A 22,086-nucleotide genomic window follows, 5' to 3' on the forward strand; every position below is an offset into this window, starting at 1 on the left:
ATTCTGTCTTATTGCTGCAGCTAGAGGCTCGATAAATATTGCAAAAAGAGAAGGAGAGAGTGGGCAACCCTGTCTGGTTCCTCTTCCAAGAAAAAAACTGTTGGAAGTCTGTTTATTAGTTCTAATGGATGCATTGGGGTTGTGATATAATATTTTGATCCATTTGATGAATGATTCTCCAAAACCAAACTTATGGAGGGCAGCAATAAGGAACTTCCAATTTACTCTGTCAAAAGCTTTTTCAGCATCCAGCAATAGTATGGTCATTTCCTGGTTTTTAATGGTGGCAAAGTCTATTATATTAACAAGTCTTCGGAGATTGTCATCCGAGTGTCTGCCTTTGATGAATCCAGTTTGGTCGAAGTGAATTATGAGGGGGGTAATTTTTTCTATTCTCTGTGCTAGTGCTTTGCAGATCATTTTTACATCTGCATTGATTAGAGAAATAGGGCGATAGCTTGAAGGACTTTTGGGATCTTTGTCTGGTTTTAGAAGAAGGATTATGTTGGCTGAGTTCATGTTAGGTGGTAGTGATTGGCTCTCATTGATAGATGTGACCGTTTCATAAAACGTTGGTGCCAGCTGTTCCCAGAATTCTTTATAAAACTCAGCAGGAAAGCCGTCAGGCCCTGGTGCTTTACCATTGGGCATAAGTAACAGAGCTTCATGAAGTTCAGACAACGAGAGCGAAGAGTCTAAGTTTGTGATTTGATCCTCATTTAACCTGGGTAGGTTTACATTATTAAGAAATGAGTCAATACTTCGCTCTGACGGATTGATCTGTGATGTGTACAAGTTTTTATAAAAGTTTTCAAATGCGTTATTAATTTTGACCGGGTCATGAGTGACATTTCCTCTTTGGTCCATAATAGAGGTGATTGATGATTTTTCTCTATTAATTTTAAGATGATTAGCCAGAAATTTGGCAGATTTATTAGAGTTTTCAAATCTTTCAAGTCGTAGCCTTTGTATTTGAAATTGTGTTTGTTTATTAATGATGTAATTTAACTGCAGCTTTAAATTTTTCAGATCTCCCAGAATGTGTTCCTGTGCAGAAGCAGCATAAGCAGTCTCCAGGGTTTTGATTTTAGTTTCTAGTTCTAATAAATCTGCTTTCTCTTTGCGTTTTTTGTGCGTTGAATAAGAAATGATTTTCCCTCTCATGACTGCCTTGGATGTTTCCCAAAGAAGGCACAGTTGGATGTCTGGAGTATTGTTGAATTCTAGGAAGGTTGCCCACTCTTTTTTAAAGAATTCAAGAAATTCCTGGTCCTTTAACAGAGACGTATTAAACCTCCAAGTTGTACCAGAGGGTGTCGATATTTCCCTAGAAATATTTACAGAGACTGGTTTTTCTGAAAGTTCTTACAGAGCTTTGTTCCAGACTTTGATCACTGGCAGCAGCCTCAGAAGAGCCTCCTCTGAACATGAGTACTTTTTTAGGTCAAACTCTTCCAGATCTTCTTCTGATGACAGTAGGATGAAGACCAGAGCAGACCACTGAGCAGGAGACAGTTTCTCTGTGGAGAGACGTCCTGACCTCAGGAACCATTGGATCTCCTCCACTGGAGGACGATCATTCAGTTCATTCAGACAGTGGAACAGGTTGATGCTTTTCTCTGCAGGCAGATCCTCACTGATCTTCTCCTTGATGAACTGGACTGTTTCCTGATTGGTCTGTGAGCTACTTCCTGTCTGAATCAGCAAACCTTGTAGGAGATTCTGATTGGTCTGCAGTGAAAGACCCAGGAGGAAGCGGAGGAACAAGTCCAGGTGTCCGTTTGGACTCTGTAAGGCCCTCTTCACAGCACTCTGGTAGAACTGGACTGGACTAATTTGTTTCAGTTTGAGAATCTTTAAGGATTTTTTCTTCTGTTCCTTCATGAGGTTGATTCCAGAGGTGATGAAGGTCAGGTGGACATGAAGAGCAGCCAGAAACTCCTGAACACTCAGATGGATGAAGCAGAAGACCTTGTCCTGGTACAGGCCTCTCTCCTCTCTAAAGACCTGTGTGAACACTCCTGAGTACAGTGAGGCTGCTCTGACATCGACGCCACACCCTGTCAGGTCAGATTCATAGAAGATCAGGTTTCCTTTCTGCAGCTGCTCAAAAGCCAGTTTTCCCAGAGACTCCATCATCTTCCTGCTCTCTGGACTCCAGTGAGGATCTGTCTCAGCTCCTCCATCATACTTGACCCTCTTGACTTTGGCCTGAACCACCAGGAAGTGGATGTACATCTCAGTCAGGCTCTTGGGCAGCTCTCCTCCCTCTCTGCTCTTCATCAGATCCTCCAGAACTGTAGCAGTGATCCAGCAGAAGACTGGGATGTGGCACATGATGTGGAGGCTTCGGGATCTCTTGATGTGGAAGATGATCCTGCTGGCCTGCTCTTCATCTCTGAACCTCTTCCTGAAGTACTCCTCCTTCTGTGGATCATTGAACCCTCTGACCTCTGTCACCATGTCAACACACTCAGCAGGGATCTGATTGGCTGCTGCAGGTCGTGTGGTTATCCAGAGGTGAGCAGAGGGAAGCAGGTTCCCCCTGATGAGGTTTGTCAGCAGATCAGCCACTGAGGTGGACTTTCTATGGTCATTCAGGATCTGAGTCTTGTGGAAGTCCAGAGGAAGTCGACTCTCATCCAGACCATCAAAGATGAAGAGGACCTGGAAGTCTTCAAAGCTGCAGATTCCTGCTTGTTTGGTTTCAGGGAAGAAGTGATGAACAAGTTCCACCAAGCTGAACTTCTCCTCTTTCAGCACATTCAGCTCTCTGAAAGTGAATGGAAATGTGAAGTGGAGGTTCTGGTGGGCTTTGCCTTCAGCCCAGTCCAGAGTGAACTTCTGTGTTAAGACTGTTTTCCCGATGCCAGCCACTCCCTTAGTCATCACGGTTCTGATTGGTTCTGGTCTTCCAGCTGGGAGTTGGAAGAGCTCTTATTGTCTGATGCTTGTTTCTGCTCTGTCTGCTTTCCTGGATGCTGCTTCAATCTGTCTGACCTCATGTTCTTCATTCAGCTCTCCTCTTCCTCCCTCTGTGATGAAGAGCTCTGTGTAGATCTCATTCAGAAGGGTTGGGCTTCCTGCTTTAGTGATCCCCTCAAACACACATTGAAACTTCTTCTTCAGACCAAATTGGACTTTATGTTGACAAACTGCAGCAGTCAAACCTGAATGAAGACAACAAACAGTAAATCAACTCTCTGCAGCCCTGAATGATGAGGGTTTGAATCCCTGTGGTTCCATGTGTTCAGACATCAGTAAATCTTCATTTCTCAGCAGCTGAAACCTTCAGAGAAATCCTCTTACTGCTCTCCAGTCCATCAGCCAGCTCCTCCTGCTTCATTCTCCTCAGGAAGTTCACTGTGATCTTCATTAGTGACTCTCTGCTGCTCCTCTGCCCTTCATCTTCAACCTCCAGCTCCTCTTCATCCTCCCTGTGACTCAGAAGCTTCTGGATCTTCTTCAGCTCCTTCTTGACAAAAGTGACAATGTTGTCCTCCAGCAGCTGCAACAGAATTCCAGATGAATGAGCCAATCAGAGTGAAGTCATGGAGCCAAACATCAGCTCCACGTTGGACACACTGACAGTCCACTGGTGTCCAAAGTGCAGCATGGAGACGACTGTGGACAGAATGATGGGAAAGTAGTTGTTGTTCATGTACAGACCAGAAAGATGGAGTCCAGCTGTGTTTGATGCTGCTGGACAGACGGACCAGAAGATGATGATGATGATGATGATTTAAAGTCAATAGGAAGACCCTTTGACCAGTCACTCCTGAAGGAAACACAGCTGGGTTCAGATCCAGATCCAGTTCTGAGTCTCTGATGGATCCTGATGGAAAAACACTTGTTTTATTAGAGGTGAGTTTCTTTCATGATGGCGTTTGATGAGTTCTTTTGGATTTGGATCATCTCAGGAAATGGTATTTAACTCCTGAAGTGGCTGCAAGTTTTAATGATATTTTCAAGCAAACTCCTGCTCAGATTTTACCTGCACCCTGTGATTTTATTGGCGGCCGTGGTGCAGTGGTAGGGCGGTCAACTCATGATCATAATATTGCAGGTTCAATTCCCGCCATGTGTCAAAGTGTCCTTTGGCAAGACACTGAACCCCACCTTGCCTCTGGTGGGAGGTTGGTGCCAGTGTTTGGCAGCAGAGCCACCATCAGCGTGTGATTGGGACTGTGACTGTAAAGTGCTTTGGGCCTTCGTAAGAAGGTAGCAAGCGCTATGTAAGTATACACCATTTATTGTTGATCATTTTAATAACAGACTTCAGTCTTCCATAGATGCAGTGGCTCAATTCAAAACAAAAACATTAAGAGCCACTCCTAAAACACCATGGAAGACTACTGACATTAAGGGTCTGAAGCAGAATTGCAGGAGGGCAGAGAGGAAATACAGGAAGACAAAATTAATGATTCGTAAAGACGTTTTAAAAGAACAACTCAAATTTTAAAATAACTTACTTAAACGGGTCAGAAACTCCTATTTTTCAAAAATCATTCCAGAAAATAAAAACAACCCCAAATTTCTTTTTAAGACAATTGATATTTTAATAAACAAATACTTCATCAAGTCCTCCATGCCATCATCTAATGCTGCATGTGAGGACTTTGCAGCCCACTCCATGGGTAAAATCAATGCTATAAGATCAAAAATTTCATCTATGCTATTATTTTTAAATTTAAACAGACCAGCAGCATTGTTTTTACCAGAAGAAACACTGGGGAGTTTTGTCCTGGTTGATGTGGAGATGCTGGGGCGAGTTGTATCCCAAGTAAACACTACAACCTGCCTTTTAGATCCCATTCCCACTTCACTTTTTAAAACATTTGATGGATTCTTTGAGTCAGAGCTTTTAAATATAGTAAACTGCTCTCTTCAGACGGGGGTCTTCCCCTCTGCCTGTAAGACAGTGGTGGTGAGGCCCCTTCTGTAGAAGAGTCAATTAGATCCAAAAAACCTGGATAACTATAGACTCGTATCCAACTTACCATTTTTAAGTAAAATTATGAAAAAAGTGTCGCTACTCAACTGCATGAGTTTTTAAATGCCCAAAAAAGTTTAGAAAAATTTCAGTCTGGTTTTAGGACAAACCACAGAAAAGATGGTTAATGATCCTAGTTTAAACCACGACTCACAGAAATGTTCTGTTCTGGTGCTACTGGATCTTAGTGCCGCTTTTAATACAATAGATCACCAGATTTTATTTGACAGATTTAGTAGTCTAGTGGACCTCTCTGGAAATGCCCTCTAAGTGGTTTTACTCTTACCTTACAGATCAACACTTTTATGTAAGTATGGATACATCCTCTTCAAGAATCCATTAAATAAGTTGTGTGGTTCCCCAGGGGTCGATTTTAGGGCCAATACTTTTTAATTTATATATGTTGCCTCTTGGGGATGTCATCAGGAGACATGGCGTTGACTTTCATAGCTATGCTGATGATACACAGCTTTACATTGCTGTGTCTCCTGATGACCTTGAACCTGTCAACACTCTTTTAAACTGTGTTTTACATATAAAGTCATGGGTGGCAGAAAACTTCCTACAGCTTAACCAGGACAAAACCGAAGTTTTGATCATTGGTCCTGAAGACAAGAGAGAGATGATTTTACCACATCTTCATAATTTTAAACCTTCTCCATATGTGAGAAACCTGGGCGTACTTTTTGACTCTGAGCTAGATTTTATCCCTCACATTAAAAATGTCGTTAAGACAGGATTTTATCATCTCAAAAACCTTGCCAAGTCGCCCATTCCTCTCCCTTTGCCAGCACAGAGGTCCTAATGCATGCTTATATTTATAGTTGTTTAGATTATTGTAATGCCCTGCTCTCTGGTTTACCCAAAAGTCTATTTCAAATCTTAAACTATTGTAGAACTCTGCACACATTGCACCGGAATTAAAATCGCTGCAGTGGCTCCCAATGATTGAATTTAAAATTATTTTAATGGTTTATAAATGTTTTTATGGTCTTCGGCCTTCTTATTTAAATGATATTCTTTTTAAATATGAGCCCTCGGGGACCCTGAAGTCCTCCGGTGTTGGCCGCTTAGTTGTTCCTAAGGTGAGGACCAAGACACACAGTGAGGCCTTGTTCCACCATTATGGTCCTCGCCTGTGGAAAGGCCTGCCAGAGAAGAGGCTCAAGACCCACCTTTTTAATTTCGCTTTTAGTTTATTTTAACTGCTAATTTATTCTGTTAGTTTTATTATAGACTATTTTATGTATTTAGTTTCATTTTATGCATTTTATTCTCAATTTTATGTTTTTAAATAAATCTTATAATTTTAGTATCTTATCATGATTTTAGCCCCAGTGTTTCTTCTGGGGATCTTTTCTGCCAGGGCTTGCCGGCTTGGTCAGTGGTTGTTGCTGCAGTTGTTTTCCTTGCTGGGGCAGCTGGAGTTTAACTTTGCAGCCTCACGGCTGTGAAGTGGACCCCGTTGCTGTCCCAGTCTGGGTGGGAGCTGTGGCGATGCTCCAATGGCCAAGCTGGTTCCTGGTATGAAGAGATTCCCAAATACACTTTCCTCGCAGCAGAGCCAAGCCTTACCTGTTTATTTCTTTCTTTCTTTATTTATTTATTTTTTATTTATTTATTTTTACAGTTTCATAGTCATTGTTCATTGTACGTGGGAGCCATGGGTCATATGTTTAAAAAGAGTGGAGTGGGAAGGGTGAAGGGTGGGTTGGGTTTTTTACTGTAATATTGTGTTTTGATTTGATTTGATTTGATCATAAATGCATCATGAATGCTGTGGCATTTAGAGCAGCAATAATTCATTCATTCATAATGCATTCACAGACCAGTGGAGCAAGTGTATTGCTGAAGGACACAACAACAGGAGCGGGGATCAAACTGCCAATTTTTTGATCATTGACTGACCTGTTCAACCACTTGGGCAGCTGCTGCCCAAGTGATAAGAAAAAAAGTAAAACCTTCTTTTTTACCTTTCAATGAAGACAGTTATGCAAAAACATTTTACTTTCTTTGTGGAAGATTTTATAAGATTCATTGTATGAAAATCCATATAGTTTATTAAAAAAGAAAGAAAAGAAAAAAATAAAATGTTAAAAGACTAATTTCAGTTTAACGTTTCTCCAACTCTCAGAAGACTCAACTGAAAAGATCTCATCACACACATGATGCTCCAAGTGAGTCTGATCAGAGAGATCCAGAACTGAACCAGACCTCAAGTCCTTCATCTGAAAACTGTTGATCATCTGAACTAGAATCCAGCCTCCAAAAACTCTGACAAACACTCACTGTTCCACTGCTGAACGGATGTTCTTTACGTCAGGACCCCAATCCTCTAATGTCTCACTCCTTTTAGACCCCCACCTGGATCCAGGTCCAGGTCCAGGTTGGTTCCTGGGGAGAATGAAGGTTGCTGGTGTGAGTCCTGAGCTCTGACATGGAGAAGATCATGGACAGTTGGAGATGTTCATCTAACCTCTGAGCTTTGCTCTGGTTGTCATGGTTACCATCTCTGCTTCTAGAGGGAGGGGCTCCCTCCTGTGGTTCCTCCCACTGATCCATGCTGCTGGATTCACTGGATCCACATCAGCTCACACACACCTTCCACCTTCACCTGCAGAGGAAACCCTCCTCATCATCATCTGCTCATCAGGATCAAGTTTCTGCTTTGGAGCTTCATTTTTCAATCCTCTACAGCTTCATTAAACCTTTGTTTGCTGCAGCAGAAAATTCTAATGATGACTCAAATGTTCTGAGAAGTTCTGTCTGCAGCAGGATCAGGACTCTGTGGATCTGAACCAACTTCTCTTTTCTGCTGTTTTTCTGGACTAGAACTAATCATCTGGATGAGCTCAGATTTTTCTCACTGACATTTGACCTTTGACCTGTTTTCCTTCATGTCCAGAATCCATTTGATCCGCTCTGAAGAAAATCCATGAAGTGAGTTGAAATCCAAACATATTGAAGCAGAATTGAAGAAACATCAGAGCAAAAGCAGCAGAAAATGATCAAAGCTGTTCAGATGTTCTTCCTCACATGAAAGCCTCTTATTTCATCTGATGATCAAATATTTCCTCCATTCAGACATCTAGCTGCACTTCCTATTCCACCCTGCAGAGGTCAGTGTTTGCAGATCCCAAAAGCCTCCGTCTGTTTACAGACGATCTCATGATCTGCACCTCCAGAGGTGAAGATCTTCATTTTGTTTCTTTGTTTGGTTGAAGGATGAAGAAAGAAGCAAAGACAGAAAAATCACAACCAGATCAAATGGGATTGAAAAAGCTGAAGCTCAGATGATTGATCCTCCTTTCAACTCCTCCAAATCCTTTCATCACTTCATGATCCACAACTCCAAACTAATGCTGGATCAATCTGATATGATCTCAGCCAGGATCCTTTAGGATTCCAACAAAGAGGCTCCCAGCTGAGTCCTAACATTCAAGAACTTCTTCTGAAAGTCTTTGAAATGCAAACATCCAGCTGTTCCATCAACTCACCCCTCTGACACAAAGGCTTCTGTTCTTTCTTTGACTTCTTCCTCTGGATCTTTGGAACTCCTTTGTGTCCCTGGCTCCAGTTACAAACCAGTTCAGCCAAGAAGCAGATTCCTGTAGACTTTGGTCAGAAAGACACGGTCTGATCCTGAAGCAGATCTTAAATTTGGTTAATCTGTCATGCAGTCAAAAGGTTTCTTTGTAATCATTACCTGGATTGGATTGTTTCTTCTGTAAAACATCAACTGCTTTGGATTTTTTTCTCTTTCTGTTTCTCCAAAAATCAGATGATGTATAGAAGTCTTGGGAATGTGGAGGTGAACATGGGTTCCATTATATTTTATGCTCTTTTGATTGTGCATATAATGGATTCTATACATGCATGAATATTTCATGGCAGAAATATGCTTGTTTTCTTCCTGCAGTAAGAGATTAAATGTGTAGAGGTTGGCAGTAGGCCTATCTGTAACTTTCGGTCTCTGCTTTCTTTCTGTGCTGGAGTGTTTATGGAGTCACAACACCTGCAATGCAGACTTCCCTTGTAGTTGCATTACATTCAATCACTCATTCATATCATTTCATTATATCTGTTACATCTAACTTATGTAATGTTGCTTTCCCATCCATTCATTTCATCCATCTCTTTGTTCAAACATTCATATTCACACCAAAATGTCTATTTTGGTCACCAATAATATATGAATGTTTTAAACATTGATGAACATTGAGATTTTTTTCAGAGAACATTGATGGAATGTTAAAAAAGAGGGAGAGTGTCCAGTCCTCCTCAAATGGGTGTGTGTGTCAATTATGTGTGTGTTGGAGAGTATATTTTTAAGGGATAAAGGGTGTGTGTACTAAAAGGTGCAGTTAAAATTGGCAGGTAAGGCGTGGGGGGACATGTGCTGCTTGCTTGCAAGGATGTGCAAGCACCCCATTGCCAAGGGTCCTAAATGTCTAAGGTGCAATTAAAACCAAGCGGGGGGGGGGGGGCGTTTTCATATGCCAACCATGGCAACTATTCACCATTCACTGGATGAGCAAACCAGAGACAAACCAAAGGTGTGTCTGAATAAACCCCTTTTGTAATTGAGGCCAAACTTTATTAATTTCAATCATGTTTGAAAATCTTTGGTGTTGGACCAGACGGAAAAGGAAAGAAGGAAAGAAGAGAGAGGGATATTAGAGAGAGGGGGGGGTAGGAGGATGATAATAGGAGGGGAAGGGGGATAAGACCATGAAGCAGCATAAAGCAACAAGTTTACTGGTTGTTAATCATTACGGTAAGGTTCAAATGTAGTGCAAAAAGGGCGGAGCCTGTCCACACACACACTCAAATGTTATCAACACACCTGCTAGCTGCAAAAATGTCCACATGTCAACATGTACACAAAACAGATAGTGTTCACGAACGCCTGCCTATGCCTTAAAACCAACTAGTGTGAAATCTTTCATTCATTCAATCATGCAAACTATTAGTGCAAAGGTGAGCTAACACCTGTGCTCAGGTGAGTGTTTATGTTCTTCTAAAATGGATGGTGGAATGTGAAAAGAAGGAGGAGGAGCGCCCAGCCACCCCCACACCCAGACCCCCGCCGCAGCAGCAGCGGCAGCCGGAACCCCCCCAACGCCACACGGGGCAGGCAGGGAACAGCCGCCCCCCGGGCGACCAAATCCGCCACCCAGGCCAGGGCCAGCAGGACCTCCGCGAGGCCCCCAGAGCCAGAGAGCAGGGAAGCACGGGGGGAAAGAGAGCGCCGCCCCAGCCCAACCAGGAGAGCAGCCCCCCCGCCGCGCCAGGAGAGCCCAACGCAGGGCCCCACCGGAGAAGGGCGTAAATATTAGATGTAAATATTTTAGAAATCAATATGTAAATGCAGATCAGTTATCTAAAATATATGCAGATTATGTTCATTAAAAAATCATGTATATGATTAAAAAAACAATAATATATCATTAGAATAGACATAATACTGTAAAAAATCTTCATCCACCTCAATGTTAACCTTTAGCCAATGACCTTCTGTGTCACTTTTATGATCAAGAATTTTACCATCAAAATTATGAAAGAAAATTGCCACTCCTGCTGAACGAGGACTTCCATGAGATGAACAAATATTTCCACTGCCCCACTGAGATTTCCAAAAGTCAGAATCTTCTTCACTACTGTGTGTTTCTTGAAAGAAAAAACAGTTAACGTTAAGTTGTGCCTTACAGTAAAGAAAAATTGCACTTCGTCACATTCTTAAAACCACAAACATTAAAAGATAACAAAGAAATGATCCATAAAGAATAGCTAGAGAGCAATTAGCTCCATAAAGGGCTATAATGCAGTTTCACATTTTTTTTATCTGTTTCCTCAAAGCTGTAATAACATTCCAGACAATAACATACCAGCTTTGGATTTATTTTCTCTCTTCTCCTTCAGGAAGATGTCTTTGTCCATTCAGTCTAGATGAAGGAGTGTTGGTTTCAAGCAGTGACCTGATGACCATCGATGACCGCGTATCCGTCCTTTAAAAAGGCCTTGAGTCCTCTCTTCCTCGCCTCCTCCACTCTCGGCCAAAGACGCTGACGAGTCTCCCTGTCTTCTTTGCAAAAGTCTTCTTTGAAACAAATATTCTTCTTTGAAACAAATATTGAGATCTTTGCAGATTTTTGACATTCTCCAGACTTGGTCTCAAACAATTCTCATTCCAAACTGGATGATAATCTGTCTTGGTTGGTTGTTTTTTCCTTTCTGTCCCAGTCAGTGCACTGTGTCCACTGTGTTTCGCAGTTCCTCAATGTTGACCGACATCACTTTGGAAAGATCTTGAGAATTTCTTCTCCTGTGATTTCCCCTTCTTTCTCAGGAAGGCCAATAAGTAGCAAAGACCATCTTCGTTTATCCCTTGTGCTATCCTAGGCACTTTAACATTGGGAGTTGGGTCATCTAGACAGTGCTCTGAACCTTTTTTCTTCAATGATTTGTGATCTTCACTGGTGTCCATGGATTACATGAAATCTTTCCACCTTTATCCACCTTTGTCCTGGTAGGGAGAACACGTCAATGCAAGGGTGGGGTCATATAAGATAGAACAAGGGTTAAATCTTGCATGTTCCAGACACATTTCACAGAGAAAAGCGTTTTCTTTTTGCAGAGACACTTTTAACAGCAGCTGTATTTGCATCAACAAATTCTTCAACTTGTTTAACAGCATCTGTGTTCTCTTGCAGTTGAAACTCATATGACATGAGACGCAGACATGAACTCAGTCAGAGAGCGTCTGAATGTTGGAGGATCCAGAAGAAACCAGGAGCTCATGAAGGTGGTTCTGTTGGAGCAGAGAGCAGAACTCTGATCCCAGTTTCAGGAACAATGCAGGCTCATGTTCTGGACTGAAGAGTTCTCCTGAAATGTTCTGTTCAGACTTCTTCAGGATCACATCTGTGTGTGAATGTGGAGGTTTGTCTGAACCAAGCTGCAGCTCACTTTGAAGCTCCTTCAGGCTCACACAGCAACAATGACAAAGACTGAAGCTGCTGTGCTGCCCTCTAGTGGCAAACATGGCATCTTCAGCACACATTTCTGCATTTCTCTACATTTTTGCCAAAAGTGTACAAAGCAGTAATCAAAGCCAAAGGTGGCTACTATGAAGAACCTACAATATGACATATTCTCAGTTGTTTCACACTTTTTTGTTATGTATAGAATTCCACATGTGTTCATTCATAGTTTTGATGCCTTCAGTGTTAATCTACAATTTTCAAAGTCATGAAAATAAAGAAAACTCTTTGAATGAGAAGGTGTGTCAAAACTTTTAGTCTGTACTGTAAATAAAATGTTAAGTTTTTTTTCTGTCTTAACCTGAAAGAAATCTGTGAATTTATTTAAATCTTTCCCAGTTTTTTATTTAAAAAAAATCTTTGAAGAAGACACAGAAACAGGAAACAGCATTAAAATCTTTGCAGATTGTCGGTGAAAAATGTTTGCATTCCAAAGATCTTTAATTTTTTCACTTTTCTTTTATTATGTTACATCTCAGTTGTATACTTCATAGATTTTTAATCTAATTTTAATTAAATATAGTAAATTTCTCAATTGTTTTTCATTGTAACAGGAATTTCAAAATTATAGCTTGTCTTTGTTATTAACAATACAGTTAATAATTATTCCCTTTAGGAGCAGTTTTTTTAGAATCTTTTTCTTAAAATTTCCTTTTTGTAATTTTTGTTTCTTTGTTTACTAAGACATTTCTTTATTCATTAATGTAGTTTAGAAATACAATAAACGAATGTGATCAGGTTTAGTTAGTCTGTGGTGCGTTTTGTTGTCAAATCTGAACATTGGAATGAGACGCAGAGGGCTGACCAAGATGGCGGCTTGAGCAGACGCTACTTTTCAACCTGTTGCGCCAAACTTTGAAAAATACTCCAGAAAGCTACTAATTAAATGCTACTTGCAAATTTCTTGCTGTTATAATCAAAAAAGGTAATAATTTTACTGTCCTCCACAGGTGCTCCTCTGGTCGCAGTCCGCTGTTCATGCTCCTCGTCTGTTCCTGGGATCCAGCTTCATCGGAGATCACTGGTTTCTGCCTCAAGACCCTCCAGCCTGCCGCACCTACGCATCAAGATCTTTCTTACCTCAAGTCTGCTCATTCACTGGCTGTGAATTAAATCCCTCATACTTACCTGATGATTGTTTGAGTTTTCTTCCGGGTTTTCAGCATTTGGGTCTCACGATATCATGACACTTAGTTCAGAACTAAATAAAACTAAAAAGGTTAAAGAAAGCAAAATTATCAATGACATCATGACAATTAAAAAAAAAACCTGCAGATTTATCAGATGATAAAATAAATTTGACATTATTACAAGAATACTTAGACAGTATTTATAAGAACAGAGCTGAAGGAGCCTTTGGAAGATCAAGCCTGAAATGGTTAGAAGAGGGTGAAAATAATTCCTCTTATTTTTTTCAATTGGAGAAACGTCGTGCCAAGACAAATACACTAGAGCAATTAAACATTGAAGGCCAGATTACCTCTGATCCCAAAATGATTGCAAATTACGTTAGCCTGTTCTACAGTAAACTATATGCCTTTGAACCCAGCAAAGATCCTGATCACTTCTTAAACTATAATCTACAACAAATCCAGGCCTCTGAACGGGATCTCTGTGATTCTCCTCTTTCAGAAAATGAAGTACTTTTCTCTATTAACCACCTTAAGAAGAACAAATCTCCTGGACCAGATGGCTTAACGGGAGAATTTTATAAACAATTTAGTGATAAAATGACCCCCTTTCTAACACAGGTATTTATTGAGAGCATAGATAAAGGCTTCCTTCCTCCAACATTAAATCAAGGTGTACTTACTCTGATACCCAAACCCAAAAAAGATGTACTTCTCATTGACAACTGGCATTAATATGTCTATTAAATAATGACTACAAGATTCTTGCATCTGTCTTTGCAAAAAGACTTAAATCTGTTTTAAACTCAGTTATTGCAGAGACACAATCAGGATTCATACAAAACAGACACATCTCCAATAACATTCGTCTTGTTCTTGATATTTTAGATTACTCACAACTGATCTCTGATGACAGTTTTATACTCTTTTTAGACTTTTACAAAGCGTTTGACTCTGTTAATCATCATTTTATCTTCAGCTGTCTTCATAAATTTGGTTTTGGCCCTTTCTTCTGTAATACAGTAAAAACTCTGTATAATAATGCTAATTGTTCTGTCAAACTAAAACATGGCACCTCCCCTAGATTCAATCTTAATAGAGGAATCAGACAGGGGTGTCCCATTTCACCGTATCTTTTTCTTCTAGTTACCCAAACTCTTGCTGATTATTTTACTATTCACAAGTTAAAAGGCATCTCAGTTCTTAATAAAGAAATTTTAATAAGTCAGCTATCTGATGACACTACTCTTTTCTTGAGAGACAGCAGTCAAGTTTCCTGAGCTCTGAACCTTATTCAGTCTTTCTCTGATGTCTCAGGTCTACGTCTCAATCTAAACAAATGTGAACTTCTTTCTGTTTGTGCTTTAGAATCCATCTGCAACATTCCTGTAAAAGAAAATGTAACATATTTAGGCATTATTATTTCCAAAAATAATTTAGAAAGATGCTCATCAAATTTCACTCCCCTCATTGATAAAGCCAAGAAACGTTTGAACCAATGGCTTCAGAGAGACCTGAGTCTGAGAGGAAGGATTTGACTCTCCAAAGCAGAAGGGATTCTAGACTAACTTACTCCGCTCTTTCTCTGCACCTGGACAATCAGACTCTAACATCTATTGATCAAATGCTGCTAAACTTCATCTGAAAAACCGTATTCATTATTTAAAAAAATCTGTATTAATGAACTCCTATGAAAAAGGAGGCCTAAATTTTTCTTGATTTTACTACTTTAAATAATACTTTTAAAATAAACTGGATTAAGTCATATTTAAAAAATCCACTCTCCATTTGGAATATTTTCCCTCATCACATGTTTGCTAAAGTAGGTGGTCTCCATTTTCTTCTGCTTTGTCATTATAATATCGACAAAATCCCAGTGAAACTTTCTGCTTTTCACAGACAAACTCTTCTTTCATGGGCACTTATTTATAAACACACTTTTTCCCCTCATAAGTTTTTTATTTGGAATAACAGATATATCCTTTACAAGAACAAATCTTTATTTTACAATAATTAGTTTGACAATAATATTTTATTGGTGGGTCAGCTCATTAACCACAATGGTCAATTACTTAGATATGAAGAATTTAACCTTAAATACAACCTCCTAAAGAGTATGCCATTGTTTTTGATGCTGTCACCACTGAAATCTGTGAACTCTTTAAAAATACTGTACTTGATGCAAATATTCCCTTCATATCTCTAAGTGACACCACTGTTGGAAAATCCTGTATCAACCGTGCCCGAAAAAATAACAAGATCATACGTGCCATATTTCAGCAAAATGTTGTTTCGGTTCCCTCTGCTGTTTTTTATTAGAGAAAATTTATTCCTGACTTGCCCTGGAAAAATTTTTTGACCCTGCATCAGAAATTATTAATCAATAACAGGATGAGAGACGTCTCCTACAAACTCCTACATAGAATCTATCCCACTAATCAATACATGATCAGATATAAGAAGACTATTGACCCCAACTGTACCTTTTGTAAAGAAACAATCAGTCACCTGTTTTGGAGCTGTAATACTACTAAAAAAAATTTGGAAAGATTGTGCACGTTTTATAAATTCCAAATTAGATTCACAATATCAGATGAAATTTGAACATATCATATTTGGCCTTCACAAAAAATATAAGATCAAACGTAAAATTGGCAATTAATCTAATTATAATATTTGGTAAATTTTATATTCACAAATCAAAGTTTTCCTAATCACAACCTTTTTCCCCTGTAATAATTAAAGAATTAGAATTTTATTTATATACTGTGTCTAATAGCTTAAACAAAAAGGCCGTACATATTTATGAAAACTGTTTGTCTTTGAATATTTTCAATGCCTAGCAATCTGTTTCTGTAATTTTTCTTTTTTAATACATGTACCATCCCCTGACATTCTTGTTGTTATGACTATTGTTCCTGTCATACATATTTGTTCTTTTTGTTTTGAACAATAAAGTTCAAAAAAGGGGGGGAAAGGAATGTTACACAGTGTGATGACGTCACAACAGCTCTGAAAACGTTTCCTCTACACAATTTCTTTTTTAAATTTTGATTTTCTTTTCTTTAATATCTCCTGAATAAAAATTGTTTAAAAATATTGGAAGCTTTTTGGACCATTGATGTTCAATTAAGTAGTTATTTCTTTTTAAAAAGAGTTTGCACGTGACCCGGAAGTAAACAGCACGAGGCGGTAGCAGCGTTAGCTTGTGTTGAGAGGTCGGCGGTTTTTAGTTGGGACGTTTGTGAGGTTTTTGGACAGAAAGGACGATACGTGGTTCGTGTGGGAACTCTCAGCATTTTCCAAAGTGTCGTAAATGAGTGAAGAAGTGTTGAACGGAAAGACAACGTGGATTGCTGTGATTGTGAGACTAGCAGATGATCGATCGGAGCTGCAGTGAAGAGGACGGCGGTGTTTGTGGGAGTTGGAGCTGAAGATCGGAGCAGGAACCATGTCTTCAGAACCTCAGGAAGGTTCTGTCAGAGAACAACTTTCTGCTGCTGAAGGAACCATCGTCCAGAACGAGGAGGAGCTCTGTCGTCAGCGCAGACTGCTGGATAGCAGCTGGAACCCGCAGCATCAGGCTCAGCTACACCACATAGGTATGTCAAACGAGAGAAGCCGTGACCTTGATGCTTTTCTATTTGGTGACCCGCTTGGCACAGTGGCGGTTCTACACTATCTTACTCCTTCAAGGAGTAACTTACTTCGGAGTAACTTACTGAAGGAGTAACTTGTAAGTTAGTCCAAGTTAGACCAATCATTTTCCATTGAAATTTCCTGTTTTACTTTGTGTACGAATTGTGCTATACATATAAAATTGCCTTGTCTTACTCTCACAAGTACAATTCACCAAAAAGTTACTTAAGTAAATGTAATGCGTTACTACCCACCTCTGCGGTTATATTCATTTCAATTAGTTTCTTCTAGTCCTCCTGACTGAAAAGTCTTCAGACATTTTCTCCAATGATCTCAGAGTTTATTGATGCTTGACAAAACCCAAAAGTCCTGGAAACGTATAAAAAGCTCCTTGTTGTGTTTGTGTCCCTACAGTCCTCCCCCAGCATTGGATGACTGAAGAGGAAGATCTCTGCAACCAGCAGAGGAACTTCAGAGTGGAACAGGAGGAACCAGAACCTCCACAGGTTAAAGAGGAACTGCAGGAACCAGAACTTCCACAGATTAAAGAGGAACAGGAGGAACCAGAACCTCCACAGATTAAAGAGGAACCAGGGGAACTCTTCATCAGTCAGGATGAAGATCAGCTTGATCTGAAGCAGGAGATTGATACCTTGATGGAGATTCCTGAGGATGATGAAAACAGTGAAGCAGATCTAAACAATCAGCAGAGCTTTAATGTAACTGATAGTCAGGATGAAGAAGGAAACCAACATCAAGAATCAACATCAACTACAGATGAAGAGACAGACCCACAGAACAGAGATCAGAGGAAGAGGAGGGACAGAAGTCATGTCCAAAGTGTGGACAGCTCTCACATGTCAGCAGGTCAGTGTGACTCTGATCTTCATCTCCACACTATCAGTATGTTCACTTCAACAACGGTTCTATCTTGAGCTTCAAGCTCTCCAAACATACAGTCCATCAACAGCGTGTCCTGGAAGAGTCTCTTCTGTCCCTTCCAGTTGAAAAGACAGAAGACATTGTTGGTCAGTGCAGCCGACAACATTCTTCAAATCATATGATCTTAGTTAGTCCCTCCAGCTAACAACAAACAGGAAACCTTAACAGATCAAAGAGAAAATTGTTAGCGAGATAAAAAAGTCCAATCTGTTTTGTCGTCTGTGGTTCTAAGTTTGTAGTTCAGTTCTTTTCAGCAGATTTCTCTGTAAAACCCAAATCCCATCTAAACCTCTTTGATGTCTCCATGTCTCCAATTCCAGACATTCAGACAGATTCTATTTCCAAAACTACATTTCAAGCTAAAACCCAAAGACAGGGTCCTGCTCATGGATCTGCAGACAGAAAAGATTCAAACCTAAACACAATTTATAAAATCCCACCCCGTTATACTGTAACCATTTTATAACATGATTTATCAATATCCGGTTCTTAGCTTTTATCAGACAGGATTAAGAATCATAAAGTATCAATAAAGCACACGACAGAGATGAATTACTCTATTATTATGTAAAAATAACTATTTTAGAAATCAACATGGCAAATGCAGATCAGTTATAAAAAATATATGCAGATTTTGTTATTTATAAAAGTCATTGATATGATAAAAACATATCAGTAAAATAGACAAAACACTGTATCAGAGATTTTCATAGCAAAATTTCATCAAGTATCAGAAGTTAAAAACGTGCAAAATTATGCTACATTAGGAAAGATTTTTTAATCAATTTATCTATTTTTGGAGCAAGTGAAGTAATATTCATTAAACGTCGATCAATTTAACCATTTTCAATAAGTGATTAATCATTTGTTTTTCTTTTTTCTTTTTTTATTTTCTATTTTTTTTAATATAATAAAGTAATGCTGTAAGGGAAAAATAAAAAGGGTCCATAATCTGTCGAATGACCAAGGTTGGCATTCCTTCTTCTGCTGATTAAAAGCCGTTCTTCTTGGTTTAAACAGTTTATAGTTCTCTTCGATGTTATATCTGCAGACATTAGATAAAGGTCTGTATCCTTCTTCAGCTGATATCAGCGGCGGTGAAAGTTGAGGTCAAGTTTTCTGCAGGTGAAAACTCTTTGCTGAGAATCAGGTTACTTCAGACTTTTGGAGAAAGCGATGAATCTAGGCGTCAAATTTCTTGAAATTATTTGGCTCTTTGATTTATTACTGCATGTTGTTTCAGACGACCGTGATCAAGCACTCCTCAAAGTCCTTCATGGTGATCACATCCAGAACCTTGAACTGGTCCGGTGGACCGAGTGGTTTGACGTAAATCCTGCAGCCTTTAACCCGAGTGTTCTCCATCTGCTTTCGCTTCCTGAGAAGCCGTGCATGTTTGGCGATTTCAGCATTCCTTCTGGTCAGATGGTCGTTCAGATAAGCAGCAGATCCTTTGAGATTCCTCCTTTGATTCATCAGAGCTAGCTTGTGTTTTTGATTCACAAACCTGATGAGGTTCGCTGGTTTATCTGTCTCCTTTCTCCTGGGGAGCAGGTGGCAGGCCTCGATGGTGTTGAGATCCAGGGAAATCCCTTTAGATGTGAGTAATGATTCTACTTGGTGATCCAGAGACTCTCCACCGCTCTCCGTTTCAGCACTGCTAGCTACGCTAGTGCTATTAGTATTAGTAATGCTAGCTCCTGCTGCATATAGCTTTGCCCGAAGTTTGATCGGTACTCCAGTGAGAATGAGATTATTCATCCTTACTTGTTGTTCCACATCGTCCAGTCTTTCCCCCAGAATGTCGACCCGCTTTTCTAGTTGCTCGTTTTGAGCCCGAAATCTTCGGAACTCTTCCATCAGTTCAATTAGTGGAGCTACCTAGCTTAGCAGACACTATTTCCATAAAGGGTTACAGCGTAGCTTTGATATCATCAAGAATCTTTTTAAGGTCGTCGTATTATTGTTGTGTTTTTTTTTGGCTTTGATTAACCTTGTCAGAATGGTTACAGCTCGAACAAAAATAGCGCAGCCTGCTCATACACTCAGCCGGAGGAGAACGTTCAGCCAACGCGCACCCAGGTAGTCCCCGCCCCCTCTAATCCACCAGCCCACCACTGATTGACATACGATGTGGTCAAGCAACTGGCAGAAAAGGGGGCGCCTGCCGCCCGCAGCTCTGTCCAACTCGGGGTTGTTACACTTTACAGTAGAGTACAGACTAAATCGTTTTTCAAAATTCGCGGAATCAGCGCCGTTCTGCGTCTCAAGCTTGTGTCGTCACGTCATCTGCGGCCACCCGCGAATGGGCGGGGCATGAATATTAAACCGCGAATGGGCAGGGGATTACTGTACACCAACAAGGGGAATTTTTGTTAATCTCCAACAACCAACAAAAAAAATACAAGAAGCAAACATCAAGTCTACGGTCTCTAATTTAACACATGAAAACCAGTAGGAACACCTTTCTGAGCAATCTAAAAAAATGTTGACCTCACACTTCCTAACACTACAATACATATCAGGGGTCGACAACCTGGGACACACAGAGGGGAGGGGGGGTGACAAAAAGAAGCACTTGATCTGTCACCTGTTTGTAGTTTTAGACTTGGAAAAAAAATAATGTTTGAATTATAATTTCTTCTCAAAATGACTTTTTCCCCCAATGGGGTCATAAGGGGTCTGTTCATTCAGTGCTGTTACTCTGACCCTGCCCACCTATATAAATACTGCCACTTCTTTTCAATAAAACGTTAAAGTTTTACACAATGTACAATACTTTCGATCTTTAGGAACGGGCGCTTTAAAAGATAGAAAAAAAGACGTATCCCTCTGTGAAATGAACATGTAGTAATGATCCTGTGTTTTGAAACTGTTGCCGGTGAGATGACAGGCACAGAGATGTGGGCTCATCTGTGGATGAAACGTGATTACATGATTTGGAGAACCACAAAGCGGATCTGCAAGCTGTTGCACATGTTTATGACTGCACAGCTGTTTTTTTGGTCATGTCAGTCATTTTGCATCTAATGAATGAAATGATTGAGATTGGACTCCGGTGTTTTCGGTTCAGTGACGTGTCTTGCAGTTAAGAAAATGGATTCAAGTATTTCTATTTCCTTCCAGAACTAAGCATATGAGCTATTTTCGTCCAGCCTTGGATCTCTTTTGCTGGTCATGAAGGCCAGTATGGGGTGTTGTACTTTAGGGTCAAACAGGAATAATAATATTCAGGACATGCTGAGTTAACTCTTTTATGAACATACTCATTAGGAATTAGCAGTAACTTGACATCTGAGGGCTACATGCTATGTATCCCATCGTGCATCACACATTTCCCATAAAGCCTCTTGACCAATCAACGTTTCCCTTAACCGTGGTGCATTCAAATACAACAGGATAAATGTAGAGTTGGGTTCATAAATATTAGGACAGCGACTCAATGCCAGCATTTTTGGATTTGAAATGAAACGAACAAGATGTGTTCCTCCACGGCTAATGTTTTTGGCACGTATTAGCCTAATGCTATCCCTTCTTCCAGGTCCTTGCAACCAAGAAAAAAGCACTGGCCGATTAGCAGATTAAAAAAATTATGAGGAAGCAGGCCCTTAATAATAATCATAATGGTAATAAAAGCACATTTAGAAGATCGTCTCCTGCAGCTTCACGCTAGTGGTAAGATCGGGCCTAAAAAATCCAGCCCGACCCGACCCAGGCCCGCGGGCATTAACGCCCAACCCAGCCCGAACGCGACCAATTAATTTAATTTGCAGGCCCGAGCTCGAAGCAAACCCGAAATTTCAATTTATCCTATAGTATTTTTGGCAAAAAAAAAAAAACGCAAGATTTGTTAAGGTTAAAATAATCGACATGTTTTTATGATCATGATAAATAAAATAAATAATAATAATAAATAAATAAACGCTAGAACACAGAATAAAAGGCCAAACAAAGAGAGTGAAAGAGAGATCTTGATGCGCACTCTCCCTGAATCAGAGAAATACTGCAGCCCTGGCTCTGAGTCTGCGCTTCCTGTTTAGTAGTAGTTATATAGCAATTACCTTACTGCGCCTTATCTGTTTTAAACAAATTATTTATTTATAACAAGTATTCCTTAGTTTAGTATCCACACATCGTTTTAATATTGTTACCTTCAGCGTGAGGCTTCGGACCATAGTCGGAAACCGCTGTTATGGTCTCCAGTCCGGTCTGGACCTAAAGGTAACAAATTCAGCGGGACACCGTTGCTTCGCAAAAGGCCTGTAGCCATTTATTTTCTTTGGTCGTATCATCTGTTACAGCACAACGTCTCCAAACACCTTCTCATGCAAACTGACAC

At 40.1% G+C, this 22,086-nt stretch overlaps 3 protein-coding genes across 4 annotated transcripts in view; 1 reads left to right on the plus strand and 2 right to left on the minus strand.

The window, feature by feature from the left end:
- The window catches only part of LOC101172629 (zinc finger protein 436-like), a 1,005,429-nt gene that overhangs the window by 535,073 nt on the left and 448,270 nt on the right, over positions 1–22,086 (minus strand). The window lies entirely within an intron of this gene.
- The window catches only part of LOC110016657 (zinc finger protein 502-like), a 970,715-nt gene that overhangs the window by 444,551 nt on the left and 504,078 nt on the right, over positions 1–22,086 (plus strand). The gene's annotated exons all lie outside the window — the stretch shown is intronic.
- Positions 1,366–3,125, minus strand: LOC111946425 (NLR family CARD domain-containing protein 3-like). Its single transcript, XM_023949615.1, has one exon. It carries the CDS (start codon positions 2,887–2,889, stop codon positions 1,366–1,368), a length of 1,524 nt encoding a protein of 507 aa, XP_023805383.1. The 5' UTR covers positions 2,890–3,125.

The sequence above is a fragment of the Oryzias latipes genome, chromosome 2, assembly GCF_002234675.1.
Source record: "Oryzias latipes chromosome 2, ASM223467v1".
NCBI lineage: Eukaryota > Metazoa > Chordata > Actinopteri > Beloniformes > Adrianichthyidae > Oryzias > Oryzias latipes.